This window comes from Electrona antarctica (genome assembly GCF_951216825.1).
Source record: "Electrona antarctica genome assembly, chromosome: 13".
Taxonomy (NCBI): domain Eukaryota; kingdom Metazoa; phylum Chordata; class Actinopteri; order Myctophiformes; family Myctophidae; genus Electrona; species Electrona antarctica.
Window position 1 is genome coordinate 3,265,917 of NC_136794.1, and position 25,043 is coordinate 3,290,959.

At 44.7% G+C, this 25,043-nt stretch overlaps 1 protein-coding gene across 3 annotated transcripts in view; it reads right to left on the reverse strand.

Annotated features, from left to right (window-relative positions):
* Positions 1 to 12,495: 12,495 nt before the first annotated feature.
* The window catches only part of ankrd50l (ankyrin repeat domain 50-like), a 48,005-nt gene continuing 35,457 nt past the window's right edge, over positions 12,496 to 25,043 (reverse strand). For 2 of the 3 annotated variants that reach the window (XM_079518268.1, XM_079518269.1), the window contains exons 5-8: positions 23,957 to 24,417; positions 22,072 to 22,693; positions 18,815 to 20,331; positions 12,496 to 14,222 (exon numbers count right to left, since the gene is read on the reverse strand). In XM_079518268.1, coding sequence (XP_079374394.1) covers positions 18,829 to 20,331; positions 22,072 to 22,693; positions 23,957 to 24,417 — 2,586 coding nt within the window. In that variant the 3' untranslated portion in view covers positions 12,496 to 14,222; positions 18,815 to 18,828. The remainder of the gene's footprint in view (positions 14,223 to 18,814; positions 20,332 to 22,071; positions 22,694 to 23,956; positions 24,418 to 25,043) is intronic. The other variant, XM_079518270.1, reaches the window with a different exon arrangement.

Here is a 25,043-nt window from a genome sequence, read left to right on the forward strand (position 1 = left end):
GAATGGGTTATACACCTGTTTACAGCATGATGATTCATTCGGCAGCTGAGCACCATGTGTATTTTGGGATTATACCTGTAAAAGGTTCTCATTATGAATTGAAACCTAGAATAAACCGTGGCACAGAAGAGGAATGACACATCCAGGGGGGGGTGCTTAGGTTGGTTAGCAGGGACGTGCACACATAGACATCAAAGGAGGCTTCAGCCCCTGCCCTTTTACCCGTCTGAAAACATTCATCCAACAAGCATACAGCAATGCCGTAAAGGTCTGAGTGAGGCCTAATGCTGAGCTCACACCTTTAATGCAATTCTCGTGCTCGTTGGATCAATGTTGTGTAGTGTCATGGCCGCCCAATGCATTTCCAATGGAGGTCACATGGTTTGACACAACATTGTGTTGTGTGAGGGGGAGGGGCGCAGTCGAAACACAGCTGAAAGCCATACAACAGACCATGTGACCTCCATTGGAAATGCATTGGGGGCGGCCATGACACTCACAACAAAAATCACTGCATTAACCGTGTGAGCTCAGCCTTAGAGTGCTGGGTTGTGCCCCGAAAATAGCATGATTTCATTGACTAGAGCAGTTACTTGTAAAGTATTGACTAAAGCTTCACTTTAGTAACCTTTTCTAACCCGGAGTTGAAACCGTTTCCTGGTCGCACTGCGACGCGTTGTGAGCTTGTAGATCTGCTCTTTTCGCTATTTTTGTCCAAAAGTGTCCTCTTACAGCCCCTGCCCCTCTAACACTCTCTGCACGTCCCTGTTGGTTAGACATACTAAGGCCTCACTCAGACCTTTACTGCATTGCTGTATGCTTGTTGGATGAATGTTGTGTAGTGTCATGGCCGCCCCAATGCATTTCCAATGGGAGTCACATGGTTTGACACAACATTTGTGTTGTATGAGGGGGAGGGGCGCAGTCGAAACACAGCCGAAAGCCATACAACAGCTTGTAGTCCAAAAATGTGGACTACAAACCATGTGACTTCCATTGGAAATGCTTTGGGGCGGCCATGACACTACACAAGATTCATCCAACAAGCATACAGCAATGCAGTAAAGGTCTGAGTGAGGCCATACTAACAGCCCGATAACACCGCCGTCGCTATATCCCGACGTGCACCCATCCAGGGGTGGAGGTTGTTTATGTGCAGCTGTGTATATACCGTCGTTTCCATCTGAGGTGTTTGTGTTTAACATACTTATTTGTTTTTATTTCCTCGGGATGTTTTGTTTTCAAGATTAGGATCGCCCAAGGGGTTTAACAAGGTTGCAGTGTGTACTGTTCTGACTCTTGGGGCTCATTCACACTATTGTCCGTGTTTAATGGCCACTTCAATGCATTTCCAATGGAAGTCACATGGTTTGACCAAACATTTTTGTTTGATGGGGGGGAAGGGGGGCAGAACACTGCCATCAAACAAAAATGTTTGGTCAAACCATGTGACTTCCATTGGAAATGCATTGGGGCTCGTATTCTCCTTTTTCTAAAATACATTGGGGCGGCCATTAAACACGGACAAGACACAAGACACGGACAAGACAGGTGTCTCAATAGTGTGAATGAGGCCTTAGTAGATTTCGCACCTTACCTTGTCTGAGAGACAAGCAGAAACAAAATGGGACATGTACAGTAGTGTGTGTGTGGGGGGGGGGGGGACGACGACTCTATTAGTGTAGCATCATCATGAAATAATTTATGAATCAATGTTTGTGATTCATGGTTGGGGATTTATATTGATTTTACACACCTCGTAATATTGAAACGAGATTACAAGGATTAACTAAAAAGATGTAAAAAATCACACCTGTGTGAACTGAGTGGTGCAACTCCCCTCTCCCCCTGTCTCTCTCTCTCTCTGTAATTAGCAGGAAACAGTGCAACACTATCTCTCTCTCTCTCTGTTTCTGGCACAACAGTGCCACTTTTGCCCCTACTGGTACTCTAAACATTGGGACATGGTCCCATAGTCCCATAGGGACATTGCTGTTCCTTGGAGTGGTTGCACCACTAAAAAAAAAAAAAAAAGGAAAACCCATGCACTCAATACTTTCAGAAAAGCATCTTGTTTTTGGTGGTGAACTGTGCCTTTAAGGAAACTCTATAGCTCTGCAGAGGGGGTGACCTTTTCAGCCAAACAATGGAAGCGCAGCTGTCATGAGTCAACCTTCCAGTTCTGGTGATGCAGGTTCGTTAGGTCCGTGAAGAAGATTTGGGCCGTTAAGACGTGATGAGAGGGAAAAACAAAACAAGAAACAATTATCAAACATCATAGAGGTGTCGGCTTGGTGTTGCTAGGCAGGCAGGCAAGGAAATAAAAAAACAAAACAGTTCCACGCCGGTCTACCTGTCGCAACATGACTTTTTTCCCCCTAAATGTACGCTTGATATATTGTTGTGATAAGACATGTATTCATTTATCGTGTGGATTATCTGGAATAATGCTGCTGCTGTAATAATTATGGTAAATAAAATGTGTTCCTCTTCTCACTCAAACTGTCTAATTTGTGTGATTCTATAGGGCCTGTGATGTGAAAGACATGTAAATGGTGCGTTTATACATAGCGCCTTTATCCAAGGCGCTTTAAAGAGATTGTGCATTACATTCACCCATTCACGCACACATTCACACACTTTTACAGAGATTGTGCATTACATTCACTCATTCACACACACATTCACACACCTTTACAGAGATTGTGCATTACATTCACCCATTCACACACACACTCATACACCTTTACATAGATTGTGCATTACATTCACCCATTCACACACATTCATACACATTTACAGAGATTGTGCATTACATTCACACACACAAACTCATACACCTTTACATAGATTATTACATTCACCCATGCATTCACACACACACACATTCATACACCGATGCCAGAGGAAACCAACCTGCACATCGGGAGCAATTAGGGGTTCAGAGTCTTGCTCAAGGACACTTCGACACCAACTCTAACCTTGCTGTTCCCATCCGGTCACTCTACCCCTGAGCCACTGCAGCCCCAATTAAACGGATGTCAAACGGACAGTACCTACTTTACATGAGATGCGAGGGTGATTGGCGTGCCGCGTGTTTGACGTATAATCCCTAGGTAAGATACAGCAACTGACCAATCAGTGCAAAGGCAGTGCAATGTCAAACATGCTTTTGGATGGTGTGGTAGAATTCTTGGCAGAGGAGACGGAAAAATAACCAAATGAGAGTGCAGGCGAACATAAACGGTTTGCAGAACGGCTGCAATGACTGCATACAAACAAAGGGAAGGTAATGCCAGCAACACACCTTACATGCCAACTGTATGAGCCAGCTGTCTCCTAGCCCATTCTGGGCGGGAACCCCTTTTGGTGTTTTAAAGCATTATGTTATACTTCAGCTATTGAAAAATAGCAGATCTACAAGCTCATAGCGCGGCACCGAGTGCCGCGCTATGAACTTGTAGGTCTGCTATTTTTGAAAAATCGTGAAAATGTGCCTCAAGTCTTTGAATATTATTACAGAGTGAACATTTTAACAACATATTTTCAGATGGGGGCGGAGGCATACTTCATATAATTTTCGGGGTCCTTGACATGAAATATTGAGCACCACTGATACAGAAACATAAGGTTTTTCAGAAAACTGTCAGGATTTTGAAGACATTTTTTTTAAATTTCGACGTCAGGCCTACATGGGCTAGTCTACGCTGTCGGGAAATGCCAGCAGGATAATACCATGATTTCATTGACTGGAGCAGTTTGCTTGTAAAGTATTGACTAAGGCTGCACTTTCCTTTTCTAAACCCGGAGTTGAAACCGGTTTCCTGCAAGTGCTGCAATATTTACCATTGAGTAAATAGAAGAAACCTGCTTGTTTCGTGTCAGATCCTGTGTCTAGCTGAGACGTGACCTTTGACACCATCTAAATGTCTCAATAGAAGAGCAGGAAGGCTAAATAGAACCACCCCCAATTGTATGAGTTATATGTTAGCTTACTCTGCCATACAGAATGGACAAAATCACATTGTATTCGTGTTTTCAGGGTGAATAAATAAGTGATAATTATTGTCGTCGTTGCACTTGTATTTAACAGGGCAGGGCTGCGTCAAATACAAAGAACGCTCGCCGCAAAACATGCTCGCCCCCCCAGGTCAATCTGACGCGACCTCGGAACAGTCGCCACCAGGTATTCCTAAAACGTAACTTCAGAAAAACCAACTATGCCTAAACCTAACGTTATTCCTCAAACGTAACCTCAGTAAAACCATGCCAAAATCTAAACTTATTCCTAACCTTATCCTCAGTGAAAGGAGAGAACCGCTCAGCCATCTATTGATCGCGCATTGCCATGGTTTTCCACTTGCAGGCCCTTATTTTGAAGAGCCAAATATCCGTAACCGGATGTTACGATGACATATAATGCTGTGTGTGTGGTGTCTTGACCGGGTTGTTGTTCTCTCGCTCGGTGCAGGAAAAAACCCCGACCGCGAGTATCACAGCGCCTGCTGTCGGCCGTTGGAAAACCTCGTTTTCACCAGAAACGACATTCATTGCGCCGATTTGGAGATACAGGCCATTGAAAGCAGCACATATAGGGCTGTATTTTGCGTGTCTTAAGTACCAGGTCTTATTACTTAACTTAAGACCTGGAGGCGTGATCAATGCCATTTGGCTATTCTGAGTGGCCAAAGAGCATTGACCACGCCTCCAGGTCTTAAGTTAAGTAATAAGACCTGGTACTTAAGACACGCAAAATACAGCCCATAGAGTGCAAGTGGATGCGCGCGCATCTTCAAAATGGCCGCCGCGGCCACTGTCCCACTTTACACCTGTGATGCTAACGAGCGGCAGCTAACGACTCGATCCGATCAAAACATGGATTAAAGATATAAATCCTGGAAAACCTATAGGCTACGGTTGAGGCGGGCTGCCAGACTAAATTAATGCTACGCTCACTACGTTTTTCTGGTGGGCTCCGTGTTAAGGCGGTCCACGGAAGCTTGAACTATAAAAAGTTAATTTCCTATTGATAGAAATGCTATTTTGTCCTCAATCAATTACTAATGATTAGCTAAAAAAAATGTGACAACAACGTTTAATCTGATTCTATATACTCTGTACTCCCCACTGAGCAATTGTCGGCCGATTCCGGCGAGCCGCCCCGTGTCCGAAACGGTTGAGAAATGACAGAGTTACCGTGTGGGGGTCCCTCTACTGTACTGTAACTGTACTGTACTGGCACACCCAAAATCACCATACAGTATATACAGTTAATATGTGCGTGTGTGTTTGTTAGGTTGCACACAGTTGGTGAAAAACAACCATGCTGTTTTCGTGCTCAGACGCACCCACCCACCCACCCACCCACCCAGCCAGCCAGCCACACACATAGCCACTTAAGGAAGTGGTTGCACCACTTAAAAAATGCTCAGTGGGTCTGAATGTTGACTAGTTTCCATTTTGATCCATCAATGATATCCCGACATAATTTAATATAACACTGACACAAATATAAGACATTATCTTTCATCCCACTCCTACTGTATCAGCTGCCCTCAGAAGTACATATATATCACATGACTGCATATGTAATGCTCTGAGCAATTAAGGCATTCTGACCTGAGATCAGATTCTAAAAATGTCTTCTACATCCCGACAGTTTTCTGAAAAAGCTACGTTTCTATGTCAGTCGTTCTTCGACTTTTCAAAAATAGCAGACCTACAAGCTCGTAGCGCGCCACTCGGTGGCGCGCTACGAGCTTGTAGATCTGCTATTTTTCAATAGCTAAAGCATAACATAATGCTAACACCCAAAAGGGGTTCCCGCCCAAAATGGGTTAATTAAGGCTCTACTGGCACACATCAGCGATTCAAATGTGATTTTTTTTTGCAGAAGTTATAACAGTGATTCACCCGTATATATAGCAGCCAGCTATAATATTATAGATCAAACAACAGAGGCCTCCCACTTAGAAAACCCCCCCTGCTCATAAACAGTTCAGCACTCCCTTCTCAATTCTGTCTTTATGGCCAAGAATCTCTGGAGTGCCATGATTGCAGGCTTAGGCGCAGAGACCGCAGAAATGATTCCCCAGCTATGCTGCCATTTGTGCAGCCGGGAAGGTAGGTAGAAATGGGTTTAATCCATTCTGGGCGGGAAAGCATTATGTTATGCTTTAGCTATTGAAAAATAGCAGATCTATAAGCTCTATAATAAGCTTTTTAAACCGTGAATATGTGGCACAAATAATATATATTCTTTCACAGTGAACGTTTTACATTCATTCATTCATTCATTCATATAAAAAAAAGGTTGAGCACCACTGACATAGAAACTTAACTTAATCTTGCGCCACCCCTTATCCCTTAAGCTCGTAGCCGCGCTACGAGCTTGTAGGTCTGCTATTTTTTGAAAAATCGCGAAAATGTACCTTCAAGTCTTTATTATTCTTTCAGAGCGAGCGTTTTTAACTCCAACCTTTGCTTCTGGGGGGGGGGGGGGGGGGGGCCCTGGAACAACATATTTTCAGATGGGGGGGGTCGGCGGCCAATTACATATACTTTTGTGGGTCCTTGACGTGAAAATGTTTGAGAACCTGCACTGACATATAGAAACATAGGGTTTTTTCCAGAAAATACATTTTGTAGAATCTTTTTTCTCAGGTCTAAATGGTTTAACCGATTTTGGGCGGGAACCCCTTTTGGTGTTAGCATTATGTTATGCTTTAGCTATTGAAAAATAGCAGATCTACAACCTCGTAGCGCGCCACCGAGTGGCGCGCTACGAGCTTGTAGGTCTGCTATTTTTGAAAATTCAAAGAACGACTGACATAGACAACATAGCTTTTTCAGAAAACTGTCAGGATGTATACAAGACATTTTTAGAATCTGATCTCAGGTCAGAATGGGTTAAGGTAAATCTACCAGACATGATGTGGCCAATTAACCCAGTGGGGGAGCCATGCCTGCCGGTACTTGTGAGAGAGGATTGTTAAGGTGGCTGGGAGGGAGTCGCTGCATGCAGGCAGGCTGCCTCATCAGCCAACCCACAGCCCTTTGGGCTCCTGTGGGGCTTTATAACCACATAAAACATATACTTAGTTGACCTTAGGAGTCCCCCAGGGCTCGACACTAGGCACCCTCCTTTTATTAAGCCATTTAGGCCTGACATCGAAATAAAACAAATTCTTCTGAAATAATATATATTTAACGATTTGTGCCGCATTTTCACAATTTAAAAAAAATAGCAGACCTACAAGCTCGTAGCGCGCCACTCGGTGGCGCGCTATGAGCTTGTAGATCTGCTATTTTTCAATAGCTAAAGTATAACATAATGCTTAGTTAAAACACCAAAAGGGGTTCCCGCCCAGAATGGGTTAAGCTTGCAGATCTGCTTTTTTTTTTTTTTTGCTGAATGTTTACCCTCAGAATAGAGACGCTATTCTCCATATGCAGACCATCTTACCATATAAGTTAATGGCAGGGCGCTACCTAGGTGCGACTTCCCATTGGCAGCCCATTCATCCAAACAGAAAAGTCCTATGCGATTGTATTAAACAACGTCAAACTCACCAACTTTGCAGCTGTACAGAAAGCTTGAATTATTCTCTTTCTATCCTCAAAGTGTTTGTTTCATAAAAATCCACTGTATAGGCTACATGTTATGAGCTACTTTGTGTCCTTGCAGGTGATTATTTTTCCAAGTGCTGGAGTTTGGAAGTGCTCGTTAGATATCACTCAACTGCCCTGCGTACCACCTGTTTATAATTAGCACATAATGTAAGAGGCAGCAGGCCGTTGCTTTACTGAAAACGAGTGCTTCCAAACTCTGATGGAAACATGGCCGCGGTCTGCAAATGGTCTATAGTCTTCATGTGGTACAATGGTATTCGCACAGGGAACGCTTCACATTGAGGAAACAAGCCGGAAACAAGCCAAGATTTGAGATAACACATGGCAACGATGGCACACAATCAAATATGACAAATGAAAAACACGCCAATGAACAATATCCTCATTGTGAACATAATTAACCACTTTGAACATGGCGTCCCCTATTTTGTGTGTGTCATTATGAAAAGGTTAAAGAATGCGCAATGCGTTTGCGAGCTATAATCCGACAAAGTATATATAGGCCAGGGCCTATAAGTGTTGGTTGAATCTAATTGGCACACTGGCGTTTGTTCACAACATCTCACACAAAGAGCATGTTTGCTTGTGTTTGCATTATGTACAGTGTGTGGGGGGTGGCGGCATTTCTGAGCAAGATAGCACATCCATAAACATACCAGGGGAAAAGCTGCCAGACTCTCTGGGTCGTGTTAAACCATTCTGGACGGGAACCCCCTTTTTGGTGTTTTAAGCATTATATTGTACTTTAGCTATTGAAAAAATAGCAGATCTACAAGCTCGTAGCGCGGCACTTGGTGCCGCGCTACGAGCCTGTAGATCTGCTTTTAACAAAAAAAAAACGTGAATATGTGGCACAAATAATATTCTTTCACAGTGAACGTTTTACATTCATTCATTCATATAAAAAAAGGTTGAGCACCACTGACATAGAAACTTAACTTAATCTTGCACCACCCCTTATCCCTTATCCCTAAACTAATTTTGCCATTTTTGTACTATTTAAAAAAAAAACTTTTAAAATAGTTCAAATAGCCGATCTACAAGCTCACAATGTCTCGATGTACATCGGCTAGTTGAACTATTTTACAAGGTATTTTAAAATAGTAAAACAATGGCAAATTAGTTTAGGGATAAGGCTGGCACAAGATAGGGTTTTTCCAGATTTTAGAAGACACATTTTGTAGAATCTGTTCTATAGTCGGGTCAAAATGGGATAAAGGCAGAAGGAACACAAAGAACTGTGTGACTGTAGGGGCTCCCAAAACACGGCTGGTCTTGTTCAACATGTACACAAATAGAACAGGCTGCTTCGTTCTCTCTCTCTGCCACCTCGGCGTGGCGATGCCACCCTGCAGGGGCACTGCGTGTGCACTGCGTGTGCACAACGTGGCGCGATGCAAGGTAGTGAAATGGAAGCCATATACAGTTGGAGGCCATCAATATTGTCCTTTTCTTTTTGCTGAGGTTTGCGTGATCTGCGCAAAAGGACAGTTAACCCATTTTTGGGGCGGGAACCCCTTTTGGTGTTTTAAACATTATGTTATAATTTAGCTATTGAAAAATAGCAGTTTTTGAAAAATCGTGAAAATATTTATTTCAGAAAACTGGAGGATTTAGAAGGATTTTTTTTTAAATTTTGAGGTCAGGCCTAAATGGGTCAAATGATAAGGGACAATATCGGTGGCACCCAACTGTAACATCAGGGGTAAAATAACCTTTTCCACTTCGATGCGACATTTTACTCCGTTGTCGTTGTTGCTGTTCTTTAGTTTTTTTACTTCTCAAGCAGTCACTCGGACGGCAACATGTGTGGACATCTGTAATGCTAATTGCTAAAATTAGAGTTGTCCCGATACCATTTTTTTATACGAGTACACGAGTACAAGTACTTAATTTTTAGTACTCGGCGATACAGAGTACCGATACGAGTACTTTATTTTTGTTGAGTAACGACTTATTTTACCCGCTTTATCTCATAGATGCAGATGGATTGACACTTGTCACTTGTTGTCAGACTTGCTCCCGTTGCATTCGTTCCGCCTAGTGTCAATTGGATGTTTTGGTACTCGGTCAAAGGCCTCACTCACACGGTCGCAACAGATTGATGTACAGTATGCTTGTTGTAAGCTCTCATGCATTTCCAATGGGAGTCACATGGTTTGACACAACATTTGTGTTGTATGAGGGGGAGGGGCGCAGTCGAAACACAGCCGAAAGCCATACAACAGCTTGTAGTCCAAAATGTGGACTACAAACCATGTGACTTCCATTGGAAATGCATTGGGGCGGCCATGACACTACACAACATTCATCCAACAAGCATACAGCAATGCAGTAAAGGTCTGAGTGAGGCCAAAGTATTCAGGGCCGGTTCCGAGTACTTGAGGGTGGTATCGGCTCGAGTAACCGATACCAGTATCGGTACAACTCTAGCTAAAACCATGTTGTTCGCCGTTTGTTTTGCTCTTAATTTGTTTTGTTTTTTACAATCTGCCACATGGATTTGCGTGAACGCACATACAGTACACACATGGATACCTTCGCCCATAAAATGTTGTATAAAAGGAAATATAAAACATATCTACAATTGTGAGCTCACTCTATCATTATTCATACCAGTCATATCTTTAGAAAACTGTATGGATACTGTAGAAGGTTCTGCTCTAGGAAATCCCTTATCTGTTATTTGAAAAATGATTTTGTACTGAACCATATTATAGCTTAACATACAGATAAAAGACAGTGAGCTGAGGTATACAGTAACTAAGTGCATTTACTTGCAAGTGCAAGTACTGTTTTTGAGTCATTTGTGTACTTTTACTCCACTACATTTATTAAAAAACTTTAGTTTCTACTAGTTACTTTGTAGATTTTGATTAATATTACAAAACATACAGTATAACAACTTTAGCCCTATGTACATTTTGGCCATTTGAAAACAGCAGGATCTGCTATTTTCAAACGGTTTTTATGCATTTGAAAACTTTCAAAAGTGCTTCTGAACAAGCACTTTTTTATTTTTACTTTTGGTACTTCCATTTTGAAACCAATACTTTTGTATTTTACTCAAGCTAATTTTGAACAGCAGACTTAGGGGCGACTCACACGGTCGCAACAGATTGATGTATGCTTGTTGTATGAGATGTATAGCTGATGCAAGCTCGCAATACATTTCCAATGGGAGTCACATGGTTTGACACAACATTTGTGTTGTATGAGGGGGAGGGGGGCAGTCGAAATACAGCCGAAAGCCATACAACACAAATGTTGTTTCAAACCATGAGACTCCCATTGGAAATGCATTGCGAGCTTGCATCAGCTATACATCTCATACAAAAAGCATGCATCAATGTTGTATGCTAGATGTAAAGGTGTGAGTCGGGCCCTAATGTAACGTACCAGTACAAAGTACTTCTACATTTACAGTATTGGATACTTTTACTCAAGTAAGAAACGTTGAGTACTTTTTTTCCCCGCCGCTAGACTGCGGCACACAGCTGGTCCCTGCAAGGCCTCTTTTATCTCTGCCTGCGTGAGGCGAACGCAGCAGCATCTCTCTATCTATGGCACACTGTATCAGCCTTCTGAGGACAGGTGCAGGCAGCAGGACGCACGCACGCACCGCACGCACCGCACGCACGCACGCACGCACGCACGCACGCACGGTTCAGCGGACATTTGAGGACATCGCATTGACTTATTAAATCCGTATGTCCTCTTTACCCTAACTCCTATCCTTATACCCATGAAAATGTTGTCCCCCGATTCTGCAAGATTCCTGACATATAGGATGTATATAGTGTCAGGAATCTTGTGGAATTGGTGAACAAAAAGTGTTAGAATCTTGTGGAATTGGTGTTAGAATCTTGTGGAATTGGTGTTAGAATCTTGTGGAATTGGTGAACAAAATGTGTTAGAATCTTGTGGAATTGGTGAACAAATGCGTTAGAATCTTGTGGAATTGGTGAACAAAACTTGCAAATGCAGTATTCTGCAAAAAAATGAGACAACATTTACATCACACGGCGTCTTGACATTAATTATGGCACAGCCTGTAATTTTAATTAGAGACGGTCATTAAATATTAAACAAATAAAAAAAATATTATAACTAAACACAATTTGCGCCAAGACATGACGATTTTTTGAATTAGTGGTATATCGTTACCACACCCATCTTCAGTTTGTACGGTCCAAACTTAAAGGTTCCAAAGACGAATTCTCCTGCCCTGCAAGTACAGTACGTCACACTGTATACCGCACTGTACTTAGTGAGCAGAAGCTGGCGCAATAAGCTCCGTTGTCCTTGTATATGTTGTCAATAAGCCAAAAGCTGAAAGCACGTAAGCTATCAGTTAGTCGGGCTTTGACAGGCAGACTTCTCCCCGCTGACTGTTGGCTATAGCAGCCCCCATAGGTCCATGTTGACTGACAGACAAGTCAATTCAGTAGACTGTTATGTTTCAGGCAGGGATGTACACACATAAGACATCAAGGAAGGCTTGAGCCCCTGCCCTTTTAACCCGTCTGTAAAACAACCGCCCTTTCCCAGTCCATGAATGCAGCATTTACTACAATTTGAAAGAGAAATGGAAAAAATGCCACTCCCTTTCCTTTCCATGCCATTCCCGGAAGGCAGCATTCAGGAGAATTGCTTTTTTCCCCCCGAAAGTCTCCTGAACTTGGAACGTAGCATTTTTGCGTTGAACAGATTTGTTTAGAAATCCATGTCGTATACACACCTGCATCTCCAGTAGATAAAGAGTGCTGGGTTACTTGCGACCCGAAAATAGCAGATCTACAAGCTCTCAACGCGTCGCAGCGCGACGCGTTGAGAGCTTGTAGATCTGCTATTTTTGTCCAAAAGTGCCCTCTTACGGGATTTCAGCCCCCTGCCCCTGTAACACTCTCTGCACGTCCCCTGTTACAAGGTACATATCGAGAGACCACTACACAAAACAACAAGGCAGAAAATTGCTTTGTTTCTTGAAAAGAGACTTCAAAAAGAGCGTCACTGATGAAAGAAAACAACTTGGGGGGGGGGGGGGGGGGGGTATCATATGGTCATATTCAGTCTGCTTCCAATTCGGTCTGCGTGTTTGATAAGAGCCCTTAAAGTACTGTATCACACTCCATCATAAAAGAAAAAGGAAAAAACAATGCTTCCACGCTTCTAAAGAAATGATCAGCGTATGGCACAGAAACTCAACGCGAAAGGCCAGCTGAGGCACCAACGGCAGTTAGACTATCCCCTTTCTTCTCCATGCAAAACCATTTTTCCCCCCCCTCGAAAAGAAAAACGCAAAACAACAGATAAGAGATGACACAACAATGGCTCCTCTATAAGAGGAGACAACGGAGTATCTAAATTCTAAGGGCTATTGTTACACACACACCGTCTGGCCAAACACTGTTCCGAGACCAGCAGAAAAGGAGATGTGTTGAAAAACGTCATTTTTCAGCACAAGATGTAAATAAATGTACAGTAATTGTACAGTAATTGAGTGTAATGTCTGATTCCGTGATGTCAAGGCTCATTCATAGTCTGGATTTTCGGTGGCGAGGTGACCACCGACTCCGGTGGCGAGGTGACCACCGCTCCGGTGGTGAGGTGACCACCGCTCCGGTGGTGAGGTGACCACCGCTCCGGTGGTGAGGTGACCACCGCTCCGGTGGTGAGGTGACCTCCGCTCCGGTGGTGAGGTGACCACCGCTCCGGTGGCGAGGTGACCAACGCTCCGGTGGTGAGGTGACCACCGTTCCGGTGGTGAGGTGACCTCCGCTCCGGTGGTGGGGTGACCACCGCTCCGGTGGTGGGGTGACCACCGCTCCGGTGGTGAGGTGACCAGCTGAAATAACATTGAGCGGTGGTGAGTAAAAAACAGAGAGAAGGGCTGGGAGCGGTTGGCGGTGGTTTGCTCTTCACCGCGGCTCAGCGACGTCATGTTGTTAGTTCGGTATGGTCACCTCACCACCGAAAATCCCAGACTATGAATAACGCCTTTTTGGGTGTTCGCAAACCTTCGCGTTTGAGGAGGGAATGAGTGACAGCGGTATACAGACAGATACGAGGTAGAGTGCCTCTGTGTGTGTGTGCGTGGTGGTGGATGGACCAAAGAACCCAAGTCACTGAACTCCAAGTTGCCGCAACAGAACAGAACAGGCCAGCGAACGGGGAAGGCTGGAATGTTAACGGCTTTGATGTCTTTCAACTCCCGTCTTCCTCTTGGTCCGCCGAAGGGGGAGACGTGGAGACGGACGGAGAGGGTGTGGGTCACTCCTCCTCCAGAGAGGGTGTGGGTCACTCCTCTTCCAGAGAGGGTGTGGGTCACTCCTCCTCCAGAGAGGGTGTGGGTCACTCCTCCTCCAGAGAGGGTGTGGGTCACTCCTCCTCCAGAGAGGGTGTGGGTCACTCCTCCTCCAGAGAGGGTGTGGGTCACTCCTCCTTCAGAGTGGGTGTGGGTCACACAAAGGGTGGAGAATGATCCCTTCCTCTCTCTCTCTCTCTCTCATCTGACCTCCAAAACAGCCATTATCAACTGCCGCAAATTCCACCTTGTGTACTGCAAAAGAAGTCCGCCCTCCTAAAACCTAAAAGAAAACCCAGAAGAAATGCTGTTATTAAAATTCCAGGAATTCCTCCAGATGAACAGCTGCCAAAAAAAAGGAGACAATTGGTAGTTTACAGCTTACGGCAGGCATGCAGTCCTCTTGGAAGTTCAAACGGTCACGGTCTGATGTCATTATGTGCCAGCTGAGAGTCGCTAACGCTAATATGCGGCACTTGTTAACTTTAAGGCGACGACGACAATGCAGTGAAACGTTGACCTAACCTGCTTTGCCCTCACAGAGCACACAACTTGTGTTCTTTTTTTGACCAGTGTTGTTGTTTTTTGGCAGTAAATTTCTATTTTAGTTTTAGTTATAGTCTCGTGAACATTTTTCATTCCGTTTTAGTCACATTTTGGTCACCTGGAATGCTTTGTTAGTGTTAGTCTAGTTTTAGTTGACTAAATATCATAAGATTTTTGCCGACTAAATCTACAGTTGATTTAGTCGACTAAGATGTGTTTTGGCGGGCCTTCATGCCGTCGTAATGACTGAATTTACACTTGCTGAAAATAGCCGATCTACAAGCTCACAACGAGCTATTTTCAGCATGCAACCAAGTGTAAAATTACTTATACTCGATCTCTTGTCCACTAGTCCCTTCCTAACATTTTAGTATTTGTTGATAAAATCAACAGTATATTTAGTCATAGTTTTTATTGAATTTTTATGTAGTTTTTGTCAGTGAAAAAAGGTAGTCGAGGAACATTTTTCGTCATAGTATTAGTCGACGAAAACAACACTGCTTTTGACAGTAGACCTTTAAGGCTGCTAGATTATGGCAAACATCATAAATGCTGTAATCTGGGTCAATACTGAGATTTTTCTACTCTGTCTGTGTCTCATAGGAGGGCTGTGGGAACCACCAGTGACATCATTGTCAGGCAGATTATTTTTTATTTTATTTTTAGAATTTTTATTATCGTGAGAACGATGGCTTCCATTTTTGCAACTTTTCAGGACTAGAAAGCCTGCAGTTTCTATTAGCTTGGATTCCCCATCGATGATGTCACTGGTTTCTGAACTGCCCACACAGCCCTCCTATGAGACACAGACTGAGTAGAAAAAAATTGTGCTATTTTATCATGATTATTAGCGAGGACCAATTATATGAAGATAGGTTGAAAAGTGGTGATGTCGTCCTTTAACCCATTTTGGGTGGGAACCCCTTTTGGTGTTTTAACTAAGCATTATGTTATACTTTAGCTATTGAAAAATAGCAGATCTACAAGCTCTACGAGCTTGTAGATCTGCTATTTTTGAAATATCTTGAAAATGTGGCTCAAAATTGAATTTATTTTTTCAGAACGAACACTTTTAACTCAAATCTTTCCTTCTGGGGGGGGGGGGGGTCTCTGAAACAACATATTTTCAGATGGGGGTCGGCGGCCAAATACATATAATTGTTGGTGTCCTTGACATGAAAAAGGTTGAGAACCACTGACATAGAAACATGGGTTTTTCTGAAAACTGTCGTGATTTAGAAGACATTTGTAGAATCGAAGAATCGAGGTCTAAAATGGGTTAACACGCCTGCTCACTGTGAGTTTGGAAACAGCATGCATTTTATTGATACTTTAAAGGTATATTCAGTGATTTCACTTAATTCAAATATCACTTATTTTTTGGATAATCCTCCCTACTATAAAGTGTGCTGACCATATAAGGAGTTCCTCCCTATCCCCAGTGAGCCCCTGGGGTCAAAAAACCCTAGTTTCGGTTTGGGCTTTGGGTGGCAAAGCCTTCATCCAATCAGGATGAGAGGGGCCTTCCTCCAATCATGATCGAGTGGGGCGGGCCTTGGTGCACATGCTGTTGGTCTGTTGTACTTCCCCCACTGTAGAGCGTGTGCATGTGCACATCTTGTTACCGGGTGGACCGGGTATTTTTCCAAATCACCCAAATCACTGAATGCTCCTTTAAAAAAAATGAAGATTGGTGTCATGGAGGGACAGCATACTGTTTGCCGACATCCTTTTTCTTTTAGCCCGCATTAGTACTGTACCTATACACAGAGTTATGAAACTTGCGTTGAAGCTTTTACAAGGGGCATGGCTTTCATCCATTAGAGATGAAAAAGATTAATGGAAGACTAAAACAAAAATAACTGGCACAGAGGAAACGTAATGACTAATCTTGTTTTGATCTGCTGTTCAGATATGAGACTCCTTCCTTCCCCCAGTAGGTGAAATTATAATTTCATCAAATATTGTATGCAAGCGCAAAAAGCTCGCTCGTCATTGTATGGGTTGAGTGCTCCCTCCCTCCCACTTGCATTTTAACCCATTTAGACTTAAGTTTGATTCTACAAAATGTCTTCTAAATCCTGACAGTTTTCTGAGAAACCCTATGTTTCTATGTCAGTGGTTCTCAAACGATTTCATGTCAAGGACCCCCAAAAATATGTAATTGGCCCGCCGAGCCCCATCTGAAAAATATGTTGTTCAAGGAACCCCTCAGAAGCAAAGATTTGAGTTAAAAACGTTTGCTCTGAAATAATATATATTCAAACATTTGGGTCACATTTTCACGATTTTTCAAAAATAGCAGACCTGCAAGCTCGTAGCGCGGCACTCGGTGCCGCGCTATGAGCTTGTAGATCTGCTATTTTTCAATAGCTAAAAGTACAACAAAAACACCAAAAGGGGTTCCCGCCTGAAATGGGTTAAAACTAGGACATTCAGCTCATTATGCGAATGCATTGTTTCAAAAGCCTCAAGTAATGAATGCTCATGTTGTTGTGTGTCATATCGTGACATCTTATGCATTCATTGCAAAAAAACTAAATCTAAATCATGACATTTATATTTCCCCAAATTCAAGGTACCAAAAGTTAACTCTGAACTTTGGTAGATCTGTTTTTAACTTCTGTGGCCCGCCCCTAATACATGGAATAACCTGTAAACTTAACTACATTCAAATGTACGACATTGGTACCCCTGAGTCGTTTTAAAACCTTGGTGAGCATACAGATCCACACAATATGAAACTGTTTTTAGACAGTTTTGAAATTTGTCTTGGCTTCTATTTGTATGTAATTTCACCTTTTGTTTTCCTTTTCCTGATCTTCTGATGTATTGTGATGTTTTTTTATATGACATTGTATTACTCGACGACACTGAAAACTTTCGAGAATAAATAAAACTTGAATGAATGAATATCTTCTTCAGATGCTATACTACTACGCATGCATAACTCATTTTGGGCGGGAACCCCTTTCGGTGTTTTAAGCATTATGTTATACTTTAGCTATTGAAAAATAGCAGACCTACAAGCTCAGCATGGCACCGAGTGCCGCGCTACGAGCTTGTAGGTCTGCTATTTTTGAAAAATCGTGAAAATGTGGCGTAAATCTTTGAATATATATTCTTTCACAGCGTGTTCCTTCGGTAAAAGCAACTAGATGACGATATGTTTGATGGAAAAAAATATCATCCATGGTATTATCGTAATTAAAGATTCGTAATCGCTGCATTCCAAGAAGAGAGCGGATTGGGGTCAGGACTCAGGACATGGTTGTCGTGTGAAAACAACACAGAAAACTAAACTATTTTAGGGGCGAAAGATAGGAAAGTCACATTGAAATTAATGCTTTTTTTGTTGCTTTTTTTCTGCTTTTATGCCATTTAGAGCTGGAACCCCCATACGTATAACCCTTTTTGGGATAGTTGTCGTTTTGTACAGTATATACAGTAGCAAACATACATTTTTGGGTAATTTTTGAATACGTTTTTCCCAGAAAACTTTTTTCCAGAAAGGATTTTGAAGGCGTTTTTCAGAGAATCGGCCTCAGGTATAATTGGGATATTTATAGTATACAGTGTATATAGACAGTAAATGGTGAGGGACGGGGAGTGATCGGGATTGGAACCCGCAGCATAATGTCTAGGCTGAATGTCTTTTAACCCATTTAGGCCTGACCTCAAAATTTAATTATTTTTTTCAAAAATAGCAGACCTACGTAGCGCGCCACCGAGTGGCGCGCTACGAGCTTGTAGATCTGCTATTTTTCAATAGCTAAATTATAACATAATGTTTAAAACATGTTTAAAAAAACCCATTTAGACCCGAGGACGATTCTTAAAAAAATGTCTTCTAAATCCTGACAGTTTTCTGAAATACCCATGTTTCTATATCAGTGGTTCTCAATATTTCATGTCAAGAACCCCACAAATGATATGTAATTGGCCGCCGACCCCCATCTGAAAATATGTTGTTCCAGGGACCGTTCACTCTGAAAGAATATATATATATATATATATATATATATATATACACATACATACATACATACATACATACATACATACATACATACATACATACCGGTATATATATATATTCAAAGATTTGCGCCACATTTTTACGATTTTTCAAAAATAGCAAATCTACAAGTTCATAGCACGACTATGAGCTTGTAGATCTGCTATTTTTCAACAGCTAAAGCATAACATAATGCTTTAAAACACCAAAAGCGGTTCCTTCCGGGGGACCAATTCTTTCGGGTCCTTGACATGAAACATTGAGCACCACTGATACAGAAACATCCCCATGATCATAAACACATCACTTACTATGGCACAGATCATCACAGAGGCGTTTCTCTCTTGTATAAGGCTGCGCTGGTCGGACCTTCAAACTGCAGTTTGATGGCCTGTTTCAGGTTGAGCTGGGGGTCCGCCGTTGTCATAGCGACCACGGAGGAGCCCTCGGGCAAGGCACTAGAAGGGGGGGGAACCGGTAGGTCGTAGGAGCATGGGGCGGGCAGAATGTTATTCTTCTTTTTGTGTCCGGGATCCCACGAGCTCTCTCCCTGCAGCGCTGCAGGGCTCTGGAGTTGATACGGATAACCCAGCGGAGGACTCTCCCTGTTCTTGGGGCCCCTCGAGGGCCCGTCGTGGCCGGGCATCACCCCGAGGGACGCCATGACGGAGTTCCATTTGCCTCCTCCTCCGTAAGGCGGCCGCTCCGCTTTGATCAGGTTCGAGGAGTTGTTGTTGTGGGCCTTGGCGGGATAGTCAAAGCCGCCGGGAGAGAAGCCGCCGCCTTTCTGCGGCGGCTCGCAGCTGTGCACCATGGCCGTGACGACTGTGCAAACGACCGGAGGAGGAGGAGGAGGAGGGCTGCCCTTCTTGGTGGAGGGGTACTGGCGCCGACTGCTTCCGCCGTGGAGGCTGCCCGCCACCGAGGGCGGCGGGAGGGTGGAGTGTCGGCTGCGGCTGCGCGGCAGCGAGTGCTGCTGGATCTGCTGCGTGAAGCTCAGGCTGTCGGCGGGCACCGTCTGCACCGTGGTGGCCAGGGAGTGGCAGGTGGAGGAGGTCTGGGAGCTCTGCGTGGAGTGGAAGCGCTCCGCCGTGGAGCCCGGGGACGAGGCGGTGGAGGAGGTGGGTGGGGTGCCGGCGGCTGCAGCGCCCGTAGACAGAGACACCGCCGCGCTGGCGAACGAGGGGGTCTTTTTCACGCCACCGCTCCTCATAGGAGACAAGGGGTTGGAGGCGGAGCCGGAGGAGGGGGACAACAACAGCCCGAGGTACGGCTTGGCTCCGTAGCTCTCCAGGAGCCGGACGATGTTGAAGTGCCCGCGCTTCGCGGCGACCTTGACCGGGCTGCGTCCGTACTTGTCCGCGTGGTCGGGGTCGGCGCCTCGTTCCAGAAGCATGGCGACCACGTCGGCGTGGCCCTCCTGCACCGCCACGCTCAGCGCCGTGGCGCCCTGCACCCGGCACGCCCCGTCCACGTCGGCGCCCCGCCCCACCGCGCCGCCGCCCTCCAGGAGCAGGCGCCCGACCGCCGCGTGGCCCCGCCACGCCACCGAGTGCAGCGGCGGCCGGCCCTCCGCGTCCCTGGCGTCGGGGTCGGCCCCGTGCCGAAGAAGCAGCGCCACCGCCTCCGCGTCCCCCAGCCAGGCCGCCACGTGCAGCGCCGTGCGCCCCTCGCAGTCCCGCGACTCCAGGGGCGCGCCGCCTTTCTCCGCCAGGAGGGCGGCCATCTCCGCGCGGCCGCCCTCCAGCACCAGGAGGTAGAGCAGCGGGCGCCCCTCGGCGTCGCGCACGTCCGTGTCCGTCCCACGTCTCATCAGCAGCTCGGCCACCTGTAATGGGAAAATGACATTTCTATCAGTGTTGTTTTCGTCGACTAAAACTATGACACATTTTTTTCGTCAACTACCTTTTTTCTCTGACGAAAACTAAATGGAAACTAAATAAAAACTAAGCTACGGTGACTAAAACTAAGACTAAATGTATTGACAATTTTGTCAACAAATACAAACTAGACTAAAATGTCAGGAAGGGACTAGTGGACGAGAGTATAAGTCATTTTACACTTGGTTGCATGAAAATAGCAGATCTACAAGCTCACGCTGCAACGCGTTGTGAGCTTGTGAGCTTGTAAATCGGCTATTTTCAACAAGTGTAAAATCAGTCATTATGACGGCATCAAGGCCGGCCAAAATACATTTTAGTCGACTAGATCAACTGTAGATTTAGTCGACTAAAATCTTATGATATTTAGTCGACTAAAACTAGACTAAACACTAAAACATTCCAGGTGACTAAAATGTGACTAAAACTAAATTCTAAACTATTCAAGAGATCAATCAATCAATCAATCAATCGACTATGACTAAAACTAAAATAAAAATGTGCCGCCAAAAACAACACTGATTTCTATCTATGTAAGTCTGTCTGTAGAGACTCCTGGGAGGAGGACGAGATAAATATCTCATAAATTATATTCTTATATTCTTGTAAATAACTCTTTCACCTGTTTACCAAGCAGTCAAGAGCCCTATTTGTGTGATTTCTAGCAGACTTGAAGAACAGCCATTTAGGGCCTGACGTAAAAAAAAGAAGAAGAAAGTCTTCCGAAAGAATATATATTCAAAGATTTGTGCCGCATTTTCAAGATTTTTCACAAAAATAGCATAATAATAATAATAATAAACCTTTATTTATATAGCACCTATCAAAACGAGGTTACCAAACGATCAGTGGCGCACTATGAGCTTGTAGGTCTGCTATTTTTCAATAGCTAAAGTATAACATAATGCTTAGTTGAAACACCAAAAGGGGTTCCCGTCCAGAATGGGTTAAGGCCCATGTGTTAAAGGAGTGTTCTATTTATTTTCAACCTATGTTGTGTTTTTATTTTGGGACCTCTCGAAGTGTATAAGAGAGGGTGTTGAAACTGTAATTTGGGAGACGTCATGAGACCTTGGTGTGTGTCATTCTCCCGGATTGCTCTTGTAATTGCGAACGCACACACACACACACACACACACACACACACACACACACAAAACCTAACTTAAAAAAAACTTAAGAAAAAACAAAAAAACACATGCACGCACACGCACACATACACAGTAAAATAACTTAAAAAAAACTTAACTTAAAAATAAATCTTAAAAAAAACCTTAAAAAAGTACGTAATTTATTCTAATTGTTGTTATTGCAATGTACGAGCTGCGTTCGCTTCCCGCGTTCGCATGTCTAACTTGTAAATACGTTGATTGTGTCCTCAACCTTTTCTCAATCTGGACTTCAAATTACAACATTACACTTTGGTTGTGAGTTTAACCCATTCTGGGCGGGAACCCCTTTTGGTGTTTTAAGCATTACGTTATACTTTAGCTATTGAAAAATAGCAGATCTACAAGCTCATAGCGCGCCACCGAGTGGCGCGCTACGAGCTTGTAGATCTGCTATTTTTGAAAAATCAAAGAACCACTGACATAGAAACATAGCTTTTTCAGAAAACTGTCAGGATGTAGAAGACATTTTTAGAATCTGATCTCAGGTCAAAATGGGTTAAAACATCCAGTACACACCTCCCTGTGGCCTTCCAGGAGCGCCGCGCTCAGGGCCGAGTGCCCGTCGTAGGCGCGGTGATCGATAGGCGAGCGCCTGTCCAGCAGCAGCCGCACCGTGCCGCAGTGGCCCTCCTGCGCGGCCAGGATGAGAGGCGTGCGCCCCTCGATGTCCATCTCGCCCACCCGCGCCATGCTCCCCCGCTCCGTCAGCAGGGCGCCGCACACCGCCCGGTGGCCCTCGCAGGCCGCCGCGTGCAGCGGCGTCCACCCCAGGTCGTCCTTGTGGTTCTCGTCCAGCCCGCGGTCGAGCAGCGCGCGCACCACCTCCACGCTGCCGCGTGCCGCCGCCAGGCTCAGCGCCGTCCGGCCCTCGCCGTCGATGGCGTCCACCGCCGCGCCCCAGAAGAGCACGCGCCCCACCGTGCCGATGTGGCCCATGGCGGCCGCCGCCAGCAGCGGGGTGACGGCCGCCCCGGACGCCCCCGTCTCGTCCACGTCGGCGCCGGCCTCCAGCAGCAGCTCCACCACGTCCTCGTGGCCCTCGTAGGCGGCCAGGAGGAGGGGCGTCATGCCGTCGCGGTCGCGGTGGCCCGGGTCGGCGCCCCGCTCCAGCAGCAGGGCGACCACCTCGCCGTAGCCCCTGGAATTTATGTAGTGTTTTAAGTTATTTATTTATTCAGCACAGGATAAAATACAATACAGTGAAAGTACAAATATAAGAAGGGTAAAGCGCTATAGGCTGAGGCAAAAAAAAGTCCAAGGGGCTTATTATTATTTATACGAGGCCTCTACCTATGAAAAAACACAATGAAACGTTGTACAAGAAATATAGAATATCCATATTTAGGGCATTCACTTCTAGTCATTTTTACTAGTTGACTAGTTGTTTAACTACCTATTATGTATAATTATTTTTTGGAAATAAATATTTGTACATTTAAAAACTGTGTACATTGGTGACTATAACTATAATCTACCTATAAAATCTACAGGCCTACAAAATGGAAAAGAAAAAAAAATCGTATCAACTAGTCAACTAGTAGTCGTCTGTATATTCTGTATATTCAATGATTTCACTTAATTAAAATATCACTTATTTTTTTGTATTGTTGTGATAATCCTCCCTACTATAGAGCGTCGCAGTCCCGCCCCCTACCAGGGCCCAGGAAATGATTCTCCGTTCATTTTCCTCAGACATTTCAAAAAGTATTTATTTAAAGACGTTTACGCCGCGGACAAAGCCAACTGGAGTCGTGACAAATCATGACAACAAACAATTTTTTTTGGGCCAAACAAATAATTAGAAAGAAGAAAAAAACGGCAGGTTACAACACTTTTGTTGTTGTTTTTCTTCTTTGTAATTATTTGTTTGGTCCAAAATATTGTGTTTGTTGTCATGAGTTGTCACGACTCGAGTTGGCTTTGTCCGCGGCGTAACCGTCTTTAAATAAATACTTTTTGAAATGTCTATGGGAAAAATGCATTGGGAATCATTTCCTGGGCCTGGCGTCGTCATGAAAGGGGGCGGGACTGCGACGCTCTATAGAGTGTGCTGACCATATAAGGAGTTCCTCCCTGCCCTTAGTTAACCCCTGGTGGTCAAAAAACCTTAGGTTTCGTTTTTGGCTAGGTGGCCCAGCCTTCATCCAATCAGGATAGAGAGAGGCCTTCTACCAATCATGATCGAGCGGGGGCGGGCCTTGGTGTGTGTACTGATGGGGTCACGTGTCCCCCTCCACTGTAGCGCACATCTTGTTACCGGGGCAGACCGGGTTTTTTTCCAAATCACCTAAATCACTGAATGCTTAACGCCCTAACCAGAATACATGATTGCAGTATATAAAACAAGAACAAAACAAACAAAACAACAACAACATAATTAGAATACAACGGTTTATCTAACCTGAATCCGGCCGCCGTGGGCACGCATAGCGCCGCCACCGACAGCGCCGTGCGCCCGTCCCCGTCCGCCAGGTCCGCCTCCGCCCCGCGGTCCAGCAGGATCTCCACCGCGTCGCGGTGGCCCATGTAGGCGGCAGCGATGAGCGGCGTGCGCCCCTCGCCGTCGCTCCGCTCCACGCCCGCCCCGTAGTCCAGCAGCGTGCGGAGGATGTCCTCGTGGCCGCCCCAGGCCGCCGCCCGCAGGGCCGTGCGGCCGTCGCCGCCTCCGTCTCCGCCGTCGCGCCCGTCCACGTCCGCGCCCGCGTCCAGCAGGAGGCGCACCGCTTCGCCGTGCCCGCCCCACGCCGCCGAGCGCAGCGCCGTCCACCCCTCGCTGTCGGCGTGCTCCAGGAGCCTCGTCGCCAGTTCAGGGCGGTCCTCCTCCTCACAGCGCTTGGCCCAGTCCAGGAGCACCGACAGGACCTTTTGGTTTTAGTTTAGTTTTAGTTTATTTATTTGCACATGTGTACATAATAGGGCATTCACTTCTAGTCATTTTTACTAGTTGACTAGTTGCCTAGTTTATGTTATTTTTTTATAAATATTTGTACATTTAAAAACTGTGTACATTGGTGACTATAACTATAATCTACCTGATCTTGAAGCCTACACAATCTATTTACTAGTCGACTAGTACTAGTCGACTAGTTGCTTAATAAATAAACAATAGATTAAACAAGATTTAACAAGAATAAACAAGATTAGTTACATACATGCACCCAAAGGGGCTTATCGAGTGGCCTCCCTATAGAAGCTACCAGTTGAGCTTAAATTACGTGAATAATATTGGTAGGCCTAAAGATAACAAAAATAATGATAATGAAAAAAAATGTAAGTAATAATAACATGACTAGGGCGTGTTGCCCAAGCTTGTTAATACAAATTGCAGTAATTGTCTCTTAAATTACGTGAATAATATTCGTAGGCCTAAAGATAACAAAACATGACTATGACTAGGGTGTGTTGCCCAAGCTTGTTAATACAAATTGCAGTAATTGTCTCTTAAAAGAACTGAGGCTAGTACAGACTCTGACATGTGACGGTTAAGT